General features: G+C 36.1%; 1 protein-coding gene across 3 annotated transcripts in view; it reads right to left on the bottom strand.

Annotated features, from left to right (window-relative positions):
* Positions 1 to 20,230, bottom strand: part of CCDC178 (coiled-coil domain containing 178) — a 195,308-nt gene that overhangs the window by 47,388 nt on the left and 127,690 nt on the right. For all 3 annotated transcript variants that reach the window (XM_064442784.1, XM_064442785.1, XM_064442783.1), the window contains one exon: positions 19,290 to 19,439. In XM_064442784.1, coding sequence (XP_064298854.1) covers positions 19,290 to 19,439 — 150 coding nt within the window. The remainder of the gene's footprint in view (positions 1 to 19,289; positions 19,440 to 20,230) is intronic.

Raw genomic sequence — 20,230 nt, 5'->3', positions numbered from 1 at the left:
CGGGACAATCCCCTCCCTTGACCGGCTGCAATGTGCTGCCTGATGCACCCCAGGACACAGTTGGCTTTCTTGGCTATATATAGACAGCTTATCCTATAATGAGGATAGTTCACCCAAAAGACACTTGGTCCTTACCAAGTTGGCAACATACATAAAACATCCTGGTTAGTTGTTCTCCTTAAGGTCTAATTGCCCCAGGATGTCCCTGGTTAAAGGATACTGATGGGCACCATCTGAGGTGGGTGTTTTCCCTTTTATCAGTCTCTCAGTCCTTCTCTAAGGATACTAACGTCTGTTCTTCTAATTAAAGACAGTTTAGTATCCTTTAGCATTAACATATACAAAGAACATCTTGGCCTAATACAATGTTAGCTAAGTTTCTTAAACATTAGTACAGTGTATGAAAACATTGACATGAACATAGCACATTTAATATAATAACATATTCTAAATACAACATTGTGATATATTGTCTATGTCAAAATATGTTTTTCATATGATGAAAAGGAAAAATGTCAGTATTTCAAAGTCAATGTCTTTAAAAACTTTCTTTCACGGGAAACTCAGAGATTTTTGCTTTTTCAAGCATTTTCAAGTATTTTCAAAAATACTGCAACTTCATGCCTCGAACCAAGTTTAGCAGATGATAATTTAGACTTTCATGGCATGATAATATGTACTTCCCTGGACAATACAGTGCACCAGACAAAACTGCCAGCTAAAACAAACTCAGCTATACACGCCGATAGCAGAGGCTAGAATTTTCATTCCCAACCAAGGGGCTTAATACAGACCACTGATGGATCTGGTGTCCAGACTAAAAGCTTAAGGACAAATCACTGATGTGGCAGCTTGAAATCTTGTTTCACTGGGACTAGATAATGGAAAAAAAAAAAAAAAAAAAAAGGACTGCTGTCCACTGTAAGGGAAGGAAAACACCAATTCCAAACCAAGGAGGAGGGAGATTTCTTTGCCTTGCCAGCCCAGGGGTACATAACAGGAATGATCAGACTGCATCTTGTGAATTACATGTAGCTATCAAGCAGCTTCCAATACAGCTCTCCTGTCAGAACTATGCCTCATGACCAGGGCTATGGTGAACTGGAAATTGCAGAGTAATGCAAATGGACACTGTGAGAAGAAGTGAGCCAGCAAGGGCTGCAAAGGTCAATATTGCTCGGTTGTTTGGACCCCATCTGACCACCTTGACCTGAGCTATCCTGAAGGGAAAAGGCAAGAACATGGGGAGCTTCGTGTTCTGTAGCTTGAGATACACTTTAGCACAAGGGTTGCTATGGCAAGAAAGATTGGACATCTCTGCACTAGGAGGAGGAGGATCTCCTCTACAAGAGAAAAGATTAAAGATGAAGATAACCATCTGCCACCTCTCTTATAAAAGCATGGTAAATAGAACTCCACAAAGACTTATTGCAACATCATCATCTAGATCAAGAATTAAGGAGTTAAGCTGGTAGAGTGAACACGGAAGAAGGTGAGATGACTATTGACAATACTTATTTCTATCAGCTGAAAAATAAATAGAGTGAATCCTGTTCTGGCTCCTCTTTTCTTCATTCTATTGCCATGGCAGCTGCCCACTTTAGGCAAGGTGCTCATATTAGGTAAAAAAAAATGTAGTGCAATTACTTCTTAACCATTCTTTCTAGGAAAACCTAGTTACACAAGCAACTTCTAAAGATGTTAAGATTTTCTGTCTAAAATTAAAGTTGTCCTGAATTTATGCAAAGCTCTCCCCTCAAATAAATGTTTCTAGTGATGTGAAGATTTAGAAAATGCTTCAACAGCAATAACTGGGATGGACGCTGTGTTGTAATAATTTGGATACACTTGACTAATGCAGTTATTTGCAATGAGGTTGGCACAGTGCCCAAAGCATTGAGCAAACAAATACAGCAAGACATTCAGTTTAGCATCTTCAAATACTGCATTGAGATCTTTGTTTGGTCCAGGGGTATTGTGGACGCTATAGCATAGTCTATCATCAAAACCTGCTAAAATATATTTATATTTCTTTGTTAAATTCACCAGTGTGTTTTATGTAAAAAATGCTGGTGAGGCACAAGCATTTTTAATCAAATTAGTATGCAACATAAGGCAGCTGTGTATTCAAATGGGTTTTTAAGCAATTTGGTTGTTTTCTTTATAATAACAGGAAAGAACATTTTGATTTTGAAGGTGACAGAGGCAATATTACCAGAATTAAACAATCTGAATTAGCTTTTTCATGAAATGTAATATGTTTTATGCTTTTAGATGGGATGCTCCACTGCTTTCAGATGAGCCTTTCACTGTCACAGTCAATGGCCAGGAACAGAATAAGCTCTGGAGGTAGGATTATCCTCAAATTTAATTTTTTTTAGAAGAAGCTAATGGCAAATGTTTCTAGCGAACTTTAGGTGCATCTACGTTATAACTAGAGAACCAAGACAGGATATTAAAAGAAAAGATAAGTACAAAATTAGTAAACAAAGTTTGACATTTTGCTTAGCTTGAATTCGGTGTCTGAAAAGAATATAATCTCTACAAAGCTAGTGTGTGTATATATATATATAATATTACACAGTATATACTTTTATTTTCAGAGACATATAGGAAGAAATAATAAAAATCATTTACATGCATAATATGGTGCCAAAGAAACATATCTTCCAAACATTTACATATTAGCTTGTGTAACATAAGAGATTCCTGCATGAAGTGGATGTGAATGTGTTTTTGTTATATCTCAGGATGAGGAAGGTTTTCTCTGTTCTATAAAACTGCAGTTTAAATCAGATCCACAGAGGACACTAGTACACTAATACTGTAAATAATAATTATCTGGAAAATAACATAGAGAGTATTTTATATCATTCGTTGTCCTTGGGGTCAAGTGCATTGAGTATAAAAATAAAAAGTGCTTTATTCCTTAACTGTTACCAACAATGGTTCAGCAAATCAGGCTGGATTCTTTCTATCTGATACTTCATCACAACCTTCCTAGGTCCCCTGAGGGTTTTCCAGTTGCACCTACGCAACTTCTTCTTTAGAGAAGTCCACACATCTGTGTATGCTATATGTTATTCTCATGTACTCAGCTGGCCCAAGGAAAGCAGAACAGGGAGATGGGGAGTGACAAAGGAGAACATATAGTGCCTACAGAGCATATTTGCTGTGCCTAAGACCCTGGCGTAGTGAGCTATCAGAGAAGTGTAAGTCTAGACAGTTCCTGACATATGCCTTGCAGTAGAATGAAAACTTGGGGACACAATTACCAGTAGGATGGGATTATATACCGCACTGTTTTAAAGTAGCTAGCCTGGAGTTCACATGGTGTTCACAGTCATTTCAGGCCAAGAGATTAAAAAAGCTACTCCTTGGTTTAGGAACCTCTTCTAGAGTGCCAGGTACCACCTCTCTGCCCTGAGTTTTCACTAGGCTTCTGGCAGCTGCATGCCCTCTGAAGGGTGTATATGAGACCCAAGCATACAGGAAGGTGGTTCCCTTGCAGAGTGGACTCTGGGAAGCATTTCCAGACTTTGCCAAGAGTAATGACAAAGCTGATAGACCTAAAAACATGCTTTGCAAGTTACACAGCTTTAATGAAGTCAACACATTCACGGTCATAGAATAATCCTTTGTATAAGTCTTATTTTAGACTATGTAATCTTGAGATTTCAATTCACATTTTTTTGAAATATAATGGAAAACTGCCTTCTATGCCTGCCACAGAATGAGAGAGAGAGTAAGAGGTTTGATGCTAGTGCGTGTCTCTTTTTTCCTATAAGTAACACAGAAATGAGTATTGCTGGGATCCAGCATGCAAAGGAAACACAAGAGTCATAGGTTACTGTGGGGAGTGCTGGGAAAGGAGACTGCCTGGGTGGATGACAAAAAGTACTCATTATTTCAGTGTATCTGGAGGAAGATACACATCCAAGATGACATTTCAAGAAGGGATATTTTTCTTGGGGTCTTTGTTGCTGTCTTTGTACAAGCATTTTGAGAACCTTAGAGATAAAGAAACACACATCTGGAATAAATTAAAGCAAACAAGTGGGATCATAGAGGGATCAACATTGGACTTCTCAATAGAAGAACAGGAGGAAACTTTTGTATTATCTGCAAGTTCACCAATGCAGAAGTCAGATTGCTATTGTTTAAAATGATGTTTGGGTTCCTCTCTGATGTGTTACTTCAGCCAATTTCTCTTGTTGGCTGAAGGAAGCTAGGCATGAATCCCTGACATCAGAAAGGTAAGTACTATGCGTATCACCATGCTCATAATTACAAAAAGAAATTCTAAATGCAACCTTTGAAATACAAAAATAAAGCTTCATAAGGGAAAGAAACAGACCATGATTAGATAGCCTTTCTTATAATTCTGTAATCTCCAAGAACTGAGATGAAGAGTCTGGCAATATAAGACCTGTAATAACCTAGGAACAGAGGTATTGCATTCTGCAATGTGTCAAGACAAAAAGAATAACTCAGAAAACTTCAGGCCATTAGTGTTAGTCAGAACTCTTTTGCAAGAATATTACTAGAAATAATGGCATGGGACAAGATTACAAGACATTTAGAAATGGGTGATTTAGTTAGGGGCAGAGAGCATATATTCACTAAAGGTAAATTATGTTTGACAAACTAGCTTGAATCTGATTATTTTAATGTTCTGTTGTTGAAGGAATGAATTAGTGTCTGCAATTTATCTGATTTTCAAAACTATATTTGATATTTGCCACGAAAGACACCTAGTTTAAAAAGAGGGAATTTCAGGCAGTTATTCAAATAGAGTGAAAATTATCTCAAGAAAATGAAAGAGCATGTCAATTAACAATAACACTTCGGGTGGAAAAACGTATACAATCAGCAGTCAATAAGCACCACTTTACTTGACCTATTACACAAATTGCACTGAAATCAATGTCAAGAATGGCTAGATTTAGTGGTAAAATATATTAGAACTAACAAAAATACATTGGGTTACTGGGAAATAGATAGTAAAGCTGCATCAACACAGTTCATCTCTGTAAATTAGAACCATTCTGGTGCTTTTTCATACTATGATTCCTCAGCCCCACCCTCATTTTTGCATTCAGTCATTCACTCTTCAATTCAGCAAATCCTTTTCAGAAACTGAATATCTTTTTTTTTTTTTTTTAACGGGCTAAGTAACTTTAAGATAGTTATACGATGCATTTATTCCAACAGATCCCAAAACCTGAATTTATCTCTAGTGATTTCCAAGGATTCATACCTGAGAGCATGAATCAATGTGCTACAGCTGCTCCCTAGAGAAGTGAATTTCTAGCCTGGGTCATAGTTTCATTTCTGTCTTTGTCTTGTGGCAAGAAGACATCACACTCCTACCTTACAGACCTCTTAGGTCAGGGCATTAGATATAAATCCTTCAGTCAAGCAATGAAAAGTGGTTTGCCTCATATTCTTTTGGTTTAACTCCTAATAAAATATTTACCTTAATACAACCCTAAAATTCTTCAGGGACCACTCAGACTCAGCTCTAAGATTGTTTGTTTTAGCACAAATTTACATATATTTTAATCCCATATTAACTTCATGATCAAGGCTTGTAAAGACGTCCTTGTACCTTCTTTCAGAATTGATGGAATTACACTTTTTGAGTGTACTTGGTAGGTCAGATTGAAAATTTCTACCAACACTGGTCTATGGAAAAGGCTATATAAGCACTATTTAAATAAGAGGTATGAAAGAGAATATGAAGTTTCAGCTCCACAACAGTGTGTGGAAGTATCAGCCAGAGTGGCAACAGTTCCAGCGTCCACCTGATGCCCAGCAGTGCATCCCCCACTTGTCTTGCAAGGGGACAGGCAGGCAATGCCATCATTTACAGTGTAGGTGGGGCTGCAGGTCAACCTGATTTGCCAGGTTAGCGTTCTGCCACATCAGCTCTCCAAGCTGTTACCCAGTGCAGGCAGCACACCAGCATGAGGGAGGAGCCAGACTGCAGCTGCAATAATTTAGGTTTGCTGAAATTGTCATGGAACTGTGTTCTCAATGACCCTGTGAAAGGTGGCTAATATCTACACTTAGGAGTACCTTCCGTGGGCCACTTGCGGCGGAATTCTGCATCCTCCCAGTCCTTTCTGACCCCAGATAGGTGTTGCCACTTCCTCTATCCCTCACCTCTCCTAGCTGTTCTGTGTCAGTTTGCCTAAGGAGCTGGGGATCACTCACTCCAAAACTGTTGCCGCAACAGAGTGGCTCACTGCCAGCAGGTCTGATTTCAACCAAGCAGCAGCAAATAACTTAATTGTTTTTATGTCAATATGTTTTTTTTAATTTGAAGGTTGACATGGCATGTAAGGTTGACTAAAAGACATATCCTTGCTGAAAAATGTCAAATAGCCACCAAAGGGAGATGCAAGAGTTTCACAACTTGAAACAAAGGGCTGTTTACTAACCAGTTAAGTACACAAAGTAACTTCTGGATACAGAAAGAAGCTTTATTCTAATAAAGCTTCACTTACTTTCCTGGGCCATATGTTCTGCGAGTTTCAAGGAAAAGATTAAATCTATCTAGACCTCATAGAAGCTTTGAGAGATGAAAACAACTCTAGTATGTAAGGTAGTACACTAAGAGATAGGAATGTTCACAAAATCTAAAACCCTGGCAACCATCTTATTCAAAGAGAGGCAGAAAGCTAGCTGAAGATGGGAATTGACATACATTTGCAGCATACATAGAGGAAATGTAGTTATTCTTTTATTCTTAGTGAACATTATTTGTATCTATGTTGTCATTTTTGTATATCCTGAATGACTGCTCTTACCAACAGACTCAACATCATTTCAGAAAAGAAAAATTTAAAGGAGCTGGGTGAAAGTACTCTTCACTGAAGTGGGAATGATTCTACATACAAGGCCTCTGGGACACATTAACAAGTGTTCCACTAACCCACCACATCCTCACTGTATCCAGAGAGTAAGGAAAAAGCTTCCATCTGTGCTACAGAGGCCAGGTAGGAGCAGGAGTACCAGAAGAAGCAGTAGTGGCTTGCAGTGACTGCTGGCAGCCTTGGAAGTCCCCTGACGTGCAGTAATGTAAAAGGGTAAAAGCTTGAACCCTGAAAATCATAGAGCAACTGCATTCCACAATCCCAGGGTCCTCAAGAAGTGGAAGACTCAAATTCACATTCTGTCTCATTTGAAAGATGATGTCATACCTTTCAGTAGCATACCCAGATCTAGGACCTGCATTATTCTGGGGTTGCTTCCTTCAGCATCACTGATGAAAGTACTTCTTTTAGCATAATTTGCTCAAAATTTCTTTCAGAGCAAGATTCTACTGTTAGATGAACACCTTAATGACTATGTAATCTTTTTTGTTTCCTTCAAAACTAATTATTCACAGTGTGTGACAATACAGTGAGAAACTGAGACAGACGTAGCCAAGGATAATTTGTAACCTGGTCATTCAGGCAGGCGTTCTTGGGAACGGAGGGAATTTTATGTCCAATAATATCAGGAGGATACTTGAACCTGGGAGGATACTGAGCGTTGAATTACTGATATCTTAGTGGGGAAGTACTCCATCTCCCCTTGCTGAAAAATATCGAATGCCCTCTCTATATCTACCCATTGGTTTCCTAGTATCTTTTGTTTTTAATCAAAACAAGCAAACTGATAATTTTAAGAAACTATTGTTTTCTCCAACCTACAGCATTTTTTTCCTTTGTCCCAAATTCTGAAAATATTAATTTTAGATGAGCCTGAAACAAATTTGAAGAATTCTTGTTATTTGTTTCTAACTAAATATTGACTTGCATAGCTTTGCTATACCCATTAGCAGTACAGCCAGATAACAAAAGAAAGCCCAAATCTTTTCTAGTATAATCTTTTATTCCGGCCTCTTCTACAGTTTTACGTACTTGTAAATGACTACAGTTAATGTTATGGAATAGTGCAGCTGACTCACTAACGCTGCAGTCCAGACCTTTTAACCTCAGGGAAACCATCATTAGATACTACTTTTAAATTTCCCAAGGAGCAGGAACAAAATCGCTAGCATGGTAAATAATCACTAGTGACAAAGCCTGCTAAAATTGAGGAGGAATTTGACTCACTGTCACTAGGAGACAGTAGAGGGAGCAGAACAGTATGATAGGTCCCCTCATTCCCACCAGACCTTGTTTTACTGATGGGAATCAATATCAGCAATACTGGTAATTATATATTTTGCTTCTGTGGACCCATCCTAACTGCCTTCTGCTTCAAGCCTTTATTGTTCTTGGGAGACATCAGTACTTGGATACTTTGGCAAAATTCTCTCTAGCAAAGGCTTGAACTGGTTCTGCACTAGCAATGGCAGCACATCAAGATCCTCTTTGCTTTGCTTTTCTGCCACTTCAGAATCACGCTTTTGGGGCACCTTTCAGATCTCTTCCTTCTCTAGATCTGTGACTTCATATTTAGTGGCCCATCACATTTTTAAATTAATGCTTAAAAGATCTTAGTGGCTAATCTTACACATGGTAAGAAAAGCACTGTCAGCAAATGGTTGACTGGGAGACCATAATGCGATGAACTCCTTCCTGTTTTTATACATTTTGTACTTGTTTTCTTAGTTTGGGGATTTTCATCAGAAAGCTGAGGAGGCGCAATGATAAATTATTATTTTTTTAAATCTATTCCTTCCAGACAAATCTATATATTTTTACTGTGTGCTCCCCAGCTTGTTAATGTAGCATTTCCCAAGAGCTTTTGCCTACTCTCCTTGCTATTGTCAAGGGAAAATCCCCTGATTCTGCCATTCATCCTAAGGAGAGTGATTTGTTTGAATCTTGATATTAATAATTTCAAGACTGCTGGGACAGCAGAATGGCACGTCTGCTCTTAGTATGTTCCCTTCTCAATTCCATGATTGCTTGCAATGGTGGACAGATAAATATCTAGCTGGGGTAGGGTGTTGCCTATGGACATCACTGGACTGTTTTTCCACAGTCTGTGGCAGCCCTTCATTCCTATGCTCAGATGTGAAGCTGAACAGCTCTTAATGAACAATAGTGATCATGTTTTCTCCAAAACAGGCCATGGTTGCTGATACACAATGAAGGTGTATCACTCCGAAGTGGAGCACCGAATGCCAGAACAGATTGATGTACATCATCTACCAAAAGAGTCTAATTCATTTAGTTACTCTTCGTTGTGAGATAGGTCTTTTCATAAGACCCTGGCCCTTGTGCTTTCAACCAAATGTTAATGAGGCTTTCAACCAAATCTGTATTAGGCTATTTTCTGTGTCTTTGTGAAAATTACTGATTTAGAAAGCTAATGTGATTCATACCATGCATGTTTCTTTCCACACTGTGTTTCAAAGGATGAAGTGATTCTGCTGTCTCACTCCAAATTTCTATTTAAGCCATCTCTCATTTTTTAAGTTAATCTTATGATTAGTCATTAACATGTCTGGTAGCCATAGTGCTGTCACTTCATAATATTTCTTATCCTGAACACATGAGATAGCAATTCTACCTGCTTCTCTCCCAGGATGGGATATTATCTATGTGGACAAACTTGATCAAAAAAGGACTCCTGACCACTATAATAATTTCCTTGAGATTGTTGCTTACATCCTCCATATAAATTTCTTCTTTTATGGGTCCTCTAGTAAATTAATTAGATAATTACTGTAAATTATAGAGTGTGTAGTAGGATTGGAGCTGGCCAACACATAGTTGGAATTTTTTTTCCTATTCTGAACTGAAAGAAAATGCAAAACCCCACAATTTTTTGTGAAAGTAAAAGCTTGGAATACCTTCCTCCCCCCCAGTACCAACATAGAGTATTTCTATGATTAAATATATTGTCTGAAATCTCTGGTAGATTCAAGGATTGTAACAGTTTCATAAATGAGCTAAATTCTGGGGAAGTAATGAAAACTGAAAAGAATAATGAGCGTTAGAATGAAAAGTTGTTGTGACATCTAGACTTCGCATCTCTATGACACTTTAATGTATCACTCAAGAGATCCGGACACCTGCATGCTGTAGGTCTTCCCAACTATCTTTACGACTATCAGACAGATTGCTGTCCTGAAACTCCTCAAATAATGTCTGCCACAATCTGCCTCACTGGGACAAATGTCTTTGGGAGTTACCCAAACTGCAGAGAGATGTTTGACGTAAAAACAGCAAGCTGGTTGCCTCAGCCTCATGAGCTACAGCTAGTAAGGCCCTGGTTCCAGTAAAGGTCCGACCCGTATCATCACACAACTGGTTAAGAGCACACATAAATACACATGGACATTCAACACAGTTGAGAATTGTTTTGTCAAACTTTTTTCCAGCTAATTCTAGCTGAGACCATTCTTATTGATTCTTGCTATTTTAATCCTTCCTGAGCAGAAAGGTTTAAGAAGGTGCAATACAAAGTTTTTATCAGCTTCTAGAATAACAGTTTGCATAACAAGGCACATTAATCTTATATGTAAAACTATTAAGATTTTTTTAGTTTTTCAGGCGTAGAAGCATGGAAAATGTAGGCCTAATAAGACTTTAGCATAAGTACCCCTAGTAAGGCATTTGGGATGAGTTACAGTGTAGGTATGCTTTATAATCCTGAAAGATTCAAATAACTTTGTTTATGAGCTAAGAAGGAAAGCAAAAGTATGATTTTTATTAATTTAGAGCTTATTGTTGGTTGTTTGCTACAAGTTCTTTTGGTCAATTATTAAATGCTAAGTCAAGCTGTTTTGACACCAAATATTTTTATAAAGTATTTTCAAGATTGAGCTATAACAATGTGACCTAAATGATGTTCTTAATGTAAGTTTGAGGTAAATGTGAATGAATGGGAATTTATCTAGCTCATAAGAATGTAAACCTCAAACTATTAATCCATGGGTTAAAAATTAACATGCGAAGTAGATAAAATAAGATATGGATATCTATTGAACTTTTGTACTCAGGAAGTTGTTTACTACTCTGCAACCATTCAACTTAGCTACATTATTTGTAAATAAGAGAAAGAAAGTAAAAACTTTAAAGAAAAAAAAAGGAGAGGGAAGTTGAATTTAGTAATGGAAGCTATTTTGCCTGTTGATTCTACCTTTTTTGATTAAATACATTTGTGACTCAGTAATAATTCTAACATCTCTCTAAAGTGTTACAGAACAAGCCAGTGTGTTATTAGAGGCAAGTCAGCGCACATATGTAGATTACCCAGTACAAAAATCTCACTGGGATCAGTGTAAGGTTTATTTCCTAAGGCAAGTGTGTTGCAAAACTTGCGCAAAGCTAAGTCTCCGAGTTAAACAACATTTTCAGGGATACAAGAAACAAGACAGATGATCATACCCACCTGATTCAGACTAGGTCTTTCCTGCAATGTATACGTAGAGGCATATTAATGTTTCTGTACACGTTGGAAGGAATTTGTACATGTTAGAAGGAATTGTCTAGTAGAAGAAGTGCTATCAATGTCCATCTCTTTCTACTTTGGTTAGTAAAAAGGAGGTGCTGCCCCAGTTTGCCTTTTCCTATTCTGTTCTGCCTGTACTGAACACAGTCTGGAAGAAGCATATGGACGGGGGGGGGGGGGCGGGGGCAAAGAAAACTATTATATTCCTTTTAAGTAAAGGTAGAATCTATGAGGAAATAATGAAAAAGAAGGTTATGCTTTAAGGTAAAAAGCTGATGGTGGAAGAGATGAACTCACACAAGTTTCTTTGACCTTTTGCCTCTCAGTGAAGCTACTGACATGTGGCAGTTCAACACATTATAAAATCTCTACTGATTAAATTATTTGATTTTTTACAAAATATAGGGTTTTTTACTGCCTGATACCTTTAAGCTCAGAAGCTGACATCACAACCTCCTTAGCATCAACTCCTGTCAATAGAACACTGAAGGAAAATTTGATCTAGAGTCAAACTTGCTGGCTTTGTGAAGTCAAGATCTGTCCATAATGGCATTGCCATCTATGATCCCCTGTTTAAAGACTGTCTACTGTAAGAAACCTGAGCATTACAACTACTTGAATACTCTGATTCATTTTGTTTGTCTTGATACCACTGTGGCACTGAGGCAGAAAAGGTGGAAATTATCCTGGAAACATCTATGAATATACAGGGGAAAAAAGCATTTTTCCATCATCTTTTCTCTCCAGGCATTAGGGAACACTCAATTTTAGAAATAAATGAGTAAATGGATTAGAAAATTTCCATAGTTCTTTTAGAAATAAACAAAGAGATTTCACTTTCTGTAACGGGATACCTCCTTTTGGGAGATTGTAAGATCTTACTAACATTGAAGTCCTACAGATGTCATTGTTTTCTGTGACTGCTTCCGTCCTATGCAACAAAACTGTAACCTGGCTAGCCACTGATATGGCTGATGCATATGGAAAGGAGACTGACTTCATAAATTTTCTCAGTAACTTCCTTTTGCTATCAAACTAATAATTTGATTTGGCTGCCTGTTGTATTAATTTTCTGATTGAGTCATTTGAACTTATTGAGTTATTGATTCAAATTTAATTATAACATTAATTTGATGTTTACATTGCTTAAATATGATTAGCTCACAGAATGTTTAGTAAATTTGCATAACAAAAAGCTTACTGAAGATACATTTTTTTCCTCATGTTTTCATATGAAACTGGCTATTCTGTCAACATACCATAGTGTCATAACTCTAAAGACAGAAAGAATCCCAGTTAAAAATACTGGAAATGACACATTTTTGCTTACTAGCTACTATCTAGTCTTGTTATAGTGGCAGAAACCAAATGTTGGCTCCATTACCCATTTTTGTTCCTGATCTAAACTACCCTAAAAGCTGGTTAAATATTTAATTTAAAAACAGGTAACAATTCTGATATTTCTTCTGTGATAATTTTCATCTCTTTCACACTGAAAGAATGTGAAAGCACTGACAGTATTATTTTTCATCTAAGATTTGCAAGGAAATGGGAATGGGGGGCCATTTTTTTGCTATAATTTTATCCATGCTTTCACTATTAGGCTTGTGAAGACACGAAGCAATCTAAGACCTCCAGATAAGTAAACTGACTAAGCAAAAACACAATTTAGAGACAGAAATTATTCTTTTGTTTATACGAGAACAGTATTTTTTTCAGTTAGGTCAATGAATGGGAACAATAAAATCAGAAGGAATTAATTGCCTAAACCGGCATGTGTCCATTGTCAGATTTACTTTATATTCTATTTCTCTTACTAAACAACAGGGACATTATTTTTAAAACATTTATAACCCAGATGAACAATATACTAAAGGCAGAAATATCCAAGAGGGCTCAGAATCAGATACATGCATGAGAAAGACATGAAAATATGTTCTCTATAAAAGCATAAAAGAACTTCACTTGACTTGCATGACTTTTTGTATCAAGCATGCTACAACAGTCTTTTGATTCTAATATGAAACTATAGTAAGGATCATTGCACTAATGCATGAGGATTTGTGATAATGTTGCAGAAATTTTACTGTCAAAACTGAACTGCAGTGTAATGACTTTTGTTATCATGGTTTCTAATAACTATTCAGCATGAATTGACCCTACATATGTTTTACTGCAATAATATGTCAGTTACCCAGAAAGTGAAAAAAAAGAAACAGAAATCAATAGGCTCCCTTCCCCCAAACTCTTACTATAATGTGGCCACCTGAAGATAGCAGACCATGAATACAAGAATTAATATTTTACTTACATTTTAAAGCAATTATAATTTTCACTGAGATTATTTTTAAATAGAAGTTATGTGAACAAAAACAATTACCAAATTTTTGTATGACTGCCACTTGCAGTGTTAAGGACAGATTCAAGTAAATAGGTTCTTAACATATAATGACATCTCATACCTCTATATTCAGGAATCAACTCTAATTTCATTATGAGAAGTGTCATGGTTTTAGCTGGGATAGAGTTAAGTTTCTTCACTGCAGCTGGCATAGTGCTGTGCTTTGGACTTAGTATGAAAACAATGTTGATTACACACTGATGTTTGGGCTGTTGCTGGGTAGTGCTTGTACTAGTCAAGGACTTTTCCAGCTTCCCATGCTCTGCCGGGTGCACAAGAAGCTGGGAGGGGAGGGGGCACAGCTAAGAGAGCAGATTCAAACTCGCCAAAGGGATATTCCATATCATGTAACACCATGCCCAGTATGCTAACTGGGAGGAGCTGGCCGGGGAGGGAGGCAGCAATCGCAGCTCGGGGACGGGCAGCGTCGGTTGGCGGGTGGTGAGCGGTTGTATCGTTTGTGGTTTGGTTTTTTTCCCTTTTTCCCTTTTCCTTTTTATTATATTATCATAATAAAGATTATTATTTTATTTTAATTATTAAACTGTTCTTATCTCAACACACACATTTTTTTTTGTTTTGCTCTTCCGATTCTCTTCCCCATCCCACAGGGGTGGGGGGAGTGAGTGAGCAGCTGCGTGGTGTTTAGTTGCCGACTGGAGCTGAACCGATGTCTACAGTACAATCATTGACATTTTAGCACAATACATTGGAAGTATCAAATTTTACTCATGGAACAGATACTCTAAGATTGCTCAGTACAAAAAGAAAGATACAGTAAATAATTAGATTTGGTTTTCTTGCATAATCATATTCCTGGTGCTAATATGCTAGTCCATTGAGATTTCCAGACGAAACTGCTGTTACATATTTGCAGGGCAGAAGCTGTATTAGGCAAGATTTTGTTACAAAAGTCTACCACATAAAGACAAACCTGCAAATTTTTTTACACACAAGATTTTGCCACATCAAAATATGCATGTAAAAACAAATAATCTGTCAGCATTATTTAAAAAAATCTAACTGCCCTCAAAAGCAAATGTTTAGGGAAAATATTAGATACTAAATAGAATGTATTTAAAGATAATGTTAAGATCCACCAGAGTTTGTTCCAATGTCATCTGGAAAAGATGAAAATGTGTGATTCATGCTATAATAAAGCTAGCACATCCGACATGACAGACATGCCGTTGGTCAGTGGAAGATATATATGAGGGAAACCAAATCAAAGCATGTCTTTGTGGACGGAAGCGTCTTTCTCAGAGAGAGTAAACTAACAGACAATAAGATTATCAGGCTGCACTGATATATGATAAAATTAAACATTAGGATAAATATAAATGCTTTGTGGTAGTGATTATATATGTCAAAATATTTTTGCAAGCAGAAAAATAATTTTACTTTTTTGTTAATGAAATTAAGTATTATGTATTTATGGTCTGACCAGCAGCTATCCAAAAATACAATACTTTTTAAAAATATAAAATTAATTAGGTTAGCAAAACATCATCTCAAACTCCTATAGCCATTGCATCTCTACAGTCATATACACAAAATACTGTCTAGAGATAGAATTATAAATGACCATTAGCAGATTCTAAAGTCTTTGGCACACAATAAGATTACTGTTTCAAAGTTTTCAAATGCTTGAATGTGATTTAAAAAATTATACTAAGTCAAAGGAATGCAATGGTAGCTCAGAATTTTTTAAATATCTGCATTTAGGAGTTTAACTTTCAGGCACGCTAGAGTGAATATTTCCCTTTAAGAAGAATTTGCTTGTTCTTCATAACACAAAAAACAATGGCTCCAAACACTTGCAGAGAAAAATAACATTGAAAAACTGAACATCATCACCATAAATATGAATGAAGCCTGAAAACATTTCTCACATGCATGATGCTGTGCTTACAAGTGCCACAACACATTTCTGAAATGCTTGTCTTTAAGAACCAAGGACTTCTGGTTTATATCAGAAGCAAGGGAAGTATCTGAGGTTACAATTTGACAAATAGACTTTTAATAGAACATACACAATATAAAATCAATAAAAACTTACCGTAGCTTTTACTTTTTTTTTAGTTTTTATGAAAACAATGAACCATCATCCCTTACATTTATCATATTACGTATTCTTTTCTAATTTACAGAAATATTATTCTCCATTTAGATCACTTAATCTAAGTTCCTCCCTTCAGGAGGACCCAACCAACAATCAAGAGTGTTTCTCTCTTCTGACCACCCACTTCTGTCATTTTTCCATTTATAGATTTTTTTCCTTCCCTGTACATTCTCTGATACTTCATTTGGCATTCACTACACAGAATTCCCTTTCTTCTATGAAGCTTCTTCCTCTTGTCCTTACCCTTACCACCCTGCTTTTCCTCTCTGTTCTTCAGGATAATTCTCACTCTTCTCCACTAAGTCTCTTGGGGCTCTTTTTTAAATCTACTCTGCTTTCTGATCCTTGAGAGTTCACTGGAATCACTTTTTGAAACGTCTTGCACAAGGAAGAACTGTAGATACTTCAGTTCTTCATAGTTAAAGCTGAGACCCTTACCTGGCTTTTTGATTTCCAAAACTTAACAAAAACATAAAATCTCATGGAATTAGTATCGACAAATTTATAACGTAATAATGGGATACAGTTAAGAAGACAAAAGTAGAAGTAGAATTATACACATGCACACACACTACAGCATCATACTGTCAGTGCTATAGAGTAAATCTTTCATTAATCACAGGAATTTATGAAAGCAAGGATGCTTTTCTCATTCACAGTAAACCTGAAACTTGCATGTGTGTTATCTGCCAGGCTACTATCTGTTATAGCATGCTAGGCTCTCCTTAAATATCTAGAGGAAAGGTTCCTAACATCCAGAAAATGTCAGCAGGAGAGGAAATCCTCTTCTCATTCACCTCATATGCACAGCAGTAGCAAGAAAACATTCATCTCTTCCCAAGAGCATGCCTTTGCATTCCCTGTGCAGAAGAAGGTATTATGCTTTTTATGGGCATAGCCCCTCTATTCAGCAATGTATATCCCCTCCACTCAATATGGGCACCTTCCTCAGTGCAAAGCAGCTTCCAAAGTCATGACAGAACACCTCATCTTCCAAAAGCATTATTTCACCCATCATCAAGATGGAGCCTTTTCAGGGGCTGAACAAAGCAGCCGCTTAGGACCCCGAGGCACACCTACTTCATTAGTTAGAGCCGTTGCTATATCCAGTTAAAATTATGAAAGAAAAACTAGCAATTTGCCTTTTACATTAGTATGTGTAAATATTGGCTTATAATTTTGAGTAATTATATATATAAGGAAGAACATTCTCAGGATTTAGGGAAGGATGAACACACTTTCTTCTTGAATGTTCATGTCACTGTAATGCATATATAGCACAGCACCTAGAAAAATCATTACTTTGACACTCCTCCAGAATTGATTTTGTGTTGCAGTTCTAATTTGCTTATTAGCAAAAAACTAAGATGAAAATATAGTTTCTTTTTATAGGAACTGTATGTAATTGACACGTTTTTCTCCTTTTGTCATAAATTCTAAATACTTTATTTATGTGATAATGGTAGAAATATTTTGGTTAAATAGTTGGACTAGTTATTCATTTAACGAAGTGAAGAGTTATCAAAAAGCAAATTAGATTAGTTGTCCCTGTAATCCTCAAATTAATATTCTAAATAGAATTTCTCTTCTTCATACACATACCTCTGCTGAACAGCACAGAGGACTGTCAGAAATTCTAAGCATTGCCATCACTAATTTCTAACACAAGCTAGGTATATGTATTGTAATGCTGATTATAAGTTCCTATAGAATAGCAACATACTCATAACCATTTTCTTCATAAACAAGATTTTTAAAAGCCAGACAAATTATTATATAGCACTGCTGATGAAACTAGACCCCGTTGGTATTGCATTGCTATTTTGCTATAGTTTACTATGTTTATTTTATTGTATTCAAATTGAGAAGGAAAAAAGCAATAATATATGCCAACTCATTTGCAATTTTCTTTGCTTCCAGACTACATCACTGAGATGCATGATAATATCATCTATACAATGTCCAGAAGATGTAAACTCTTGAGTGGGAAATCTGCTTCACAAATATTACCAACAACTATTAAATTCTGAGAATGTAGAAGGCAGATATTCTTACATCCAAAGAAATAAAAGGACCAGATGATAACATAACTTAGATATATTTTTCTGTAGAGAGGCTTGAAGAGAGTATGCCCTAATTTTGCATTCAGAAAATAATACTTTAAATTCCTTCTAGAATCCAGTCCTTTTAAGAAAACATTACAACACTCAGAGCAGTGCCTCTGCTATTATATCACCAGAACATAATTGACACTTACTTGGTGAAGAAAGATAGGCAATAATTTCTTCTACATTTATGTTTTAAATCTCCAACTTGTTCTCCAAATATGGCTATCCCTAAGAATAGATGACTTAAAAACTGTTTTGTTCTCGAAATATAGAAGGGCCATGTAGTTAAAAAGAATATTTTGGAAGAGATTTTCTTATTTATATTTTCAGGATCAAACTGAACACACTGATCTTTAAAATTAGCGATTAACTGAGGTAGTGTAAGAGGGAATGAGCAGTGGATGAAGATATGGGTATAAGTCATAAAATGGATTGATAAGAGTAAAGTCCTAGCAAATAATATGAATTTCACATCTAGTTTATTTATTTGAAGACTTCTACACTGTACTTTTAGAGATTGGACTAAAATGCCAATGTATCAGAACCTGGTTCCTGCATAAAAGGCCTGAGTTAATAAGATTCTTATTTACTCAGTATATTCTATTTCATAATTGGTACTGATAGGCTTGTATTTTGAGACCTATCTATAAATACAAAGGAAATAAATAGAAAAGACGACTTCTGTGAGTTGGCATTACATTTCCACAACAAAGTTTTACAACATCACTTGGCTCAGGTTTCACTGTTACCTGAAAAAAAAACAACAAACAAACAAACAAAAAACCCCAGAATCATTACACCTGGCCACTCTACCTCCATCATGGAAGATCTTCAAACTAGATTTTACCTTTTTGGGTTTCATTTGACTGTCTTCTACATTAAAGGCTTACAGAGTATGGCTGTAGCTGTTGTAAAACATGATTTCCAGAAAAAGTGTTTTATGGAGCATGGTAAGGTATGTTTTAATAGCTGCATAATATATTTATATATAAAAATAAATACAGTTCATGTGCAAAAGTGGAATTCATTAATAATGAATTTTGAATACCTTATATGAACTGCTCTGTAAGAATAAAAAACCCAGCAAGCAAGCAAAGAATGAAAATACAAAAAGCGTGAAATAGCCAAGAAGAAAATAAGAGTTCAGGTGATAGGTATTACTAGCAAGTATTCTACTGTTATTAAGTAGCTGCATTAATCAAATTAATTTTAGAGATGAGATAAATTAATTGAATGAGTGATAATAGCGCTTTACCTGCTGATGATCTCTAACGGCAGATTCCACCCTGATTCTATTGTCATAGAGTTCTGTGAGGTTGTCTTTACTGTTTAAGTAGTAGTTCTGAAAGATCTGGTATTCTTGAGCTAACCACAGATTTTCTTTAATGATTTGCTCCAGAGCAGCCTAAAGAGAAAAGTAATTGATACACTTACTGCAAAATACCTTTCTAAAAAGTAAAATTATAGGTCACTTCCACAATGTCCCTGACTCATTCACTTATGAATGCCTACAAAATATAGATGACAACATTATGGTCTCAGTGAAACAAATGGAAAAACTGCAAATGAATTTCAAGTGGTTAGGATTTTACTGAATATATTTATACCGAAGTAAATGTTATTAATAAATTATTTGTACAGAAAATTATGTTCTAAATAGTTACGGTAGAAAGTACTAAAAAGAACGCATCCTCTACCTTACTAGATAAGACCTTTCTGCATAGAAATTGTCTTATTCACCCCCATTTTACGTTTCAAAACTCTCATTTTCCAGCTTATTTGTAAAACTGACACAATACAATAGTCATGCATTTTCTTAATAATTTTAATGTTTCCAATTTGATTAACTTGATTTTAAAGACTAATAGAATTTTTAGCTCTCATAGTTTGCTACCAGGTGAAGTTGAAGTTGTATGAAATGTGTGCTTCTGTAATAAGAAAAAATTCCATTCCTTTAAATCTGATTTTGACTGAACTTCCTTTGATTATAATGCATAATCCTGCAACATTCATATAATTTTCTAAGGTATTTTATCTAGGTTACAAAGATACAATCTGATTTAATTCATTTTAAAATTGATTTTTGACAAGGAATTTTATTTTAATTTTCATTATTTTTCCAGTAAAAAGCACCTTGGAGAAGGAGAGCCCAGGTAGACTTTTACCCATAGAGTTAGCTGAAAATTGAGATTTCAG

This window comes from Phalacrocorax carbo, chromosome 2, assembly GCF_963921805.1.
Source record: "Phalacrocorax carbo chromosome 2, bPhaCar2.1, whole genome shotgun sequence".
NCBI lineage: Eukaryota > Metazoa > Chordata > Aves > Suliformes > Phalacrocoracidae > Phalacrocorax > Phalacrocorax carbo.
Note: the sequence above shows the minus strand (reverse complement) of the source record. Positions and strands in the feature narration are given on the sequence as shown.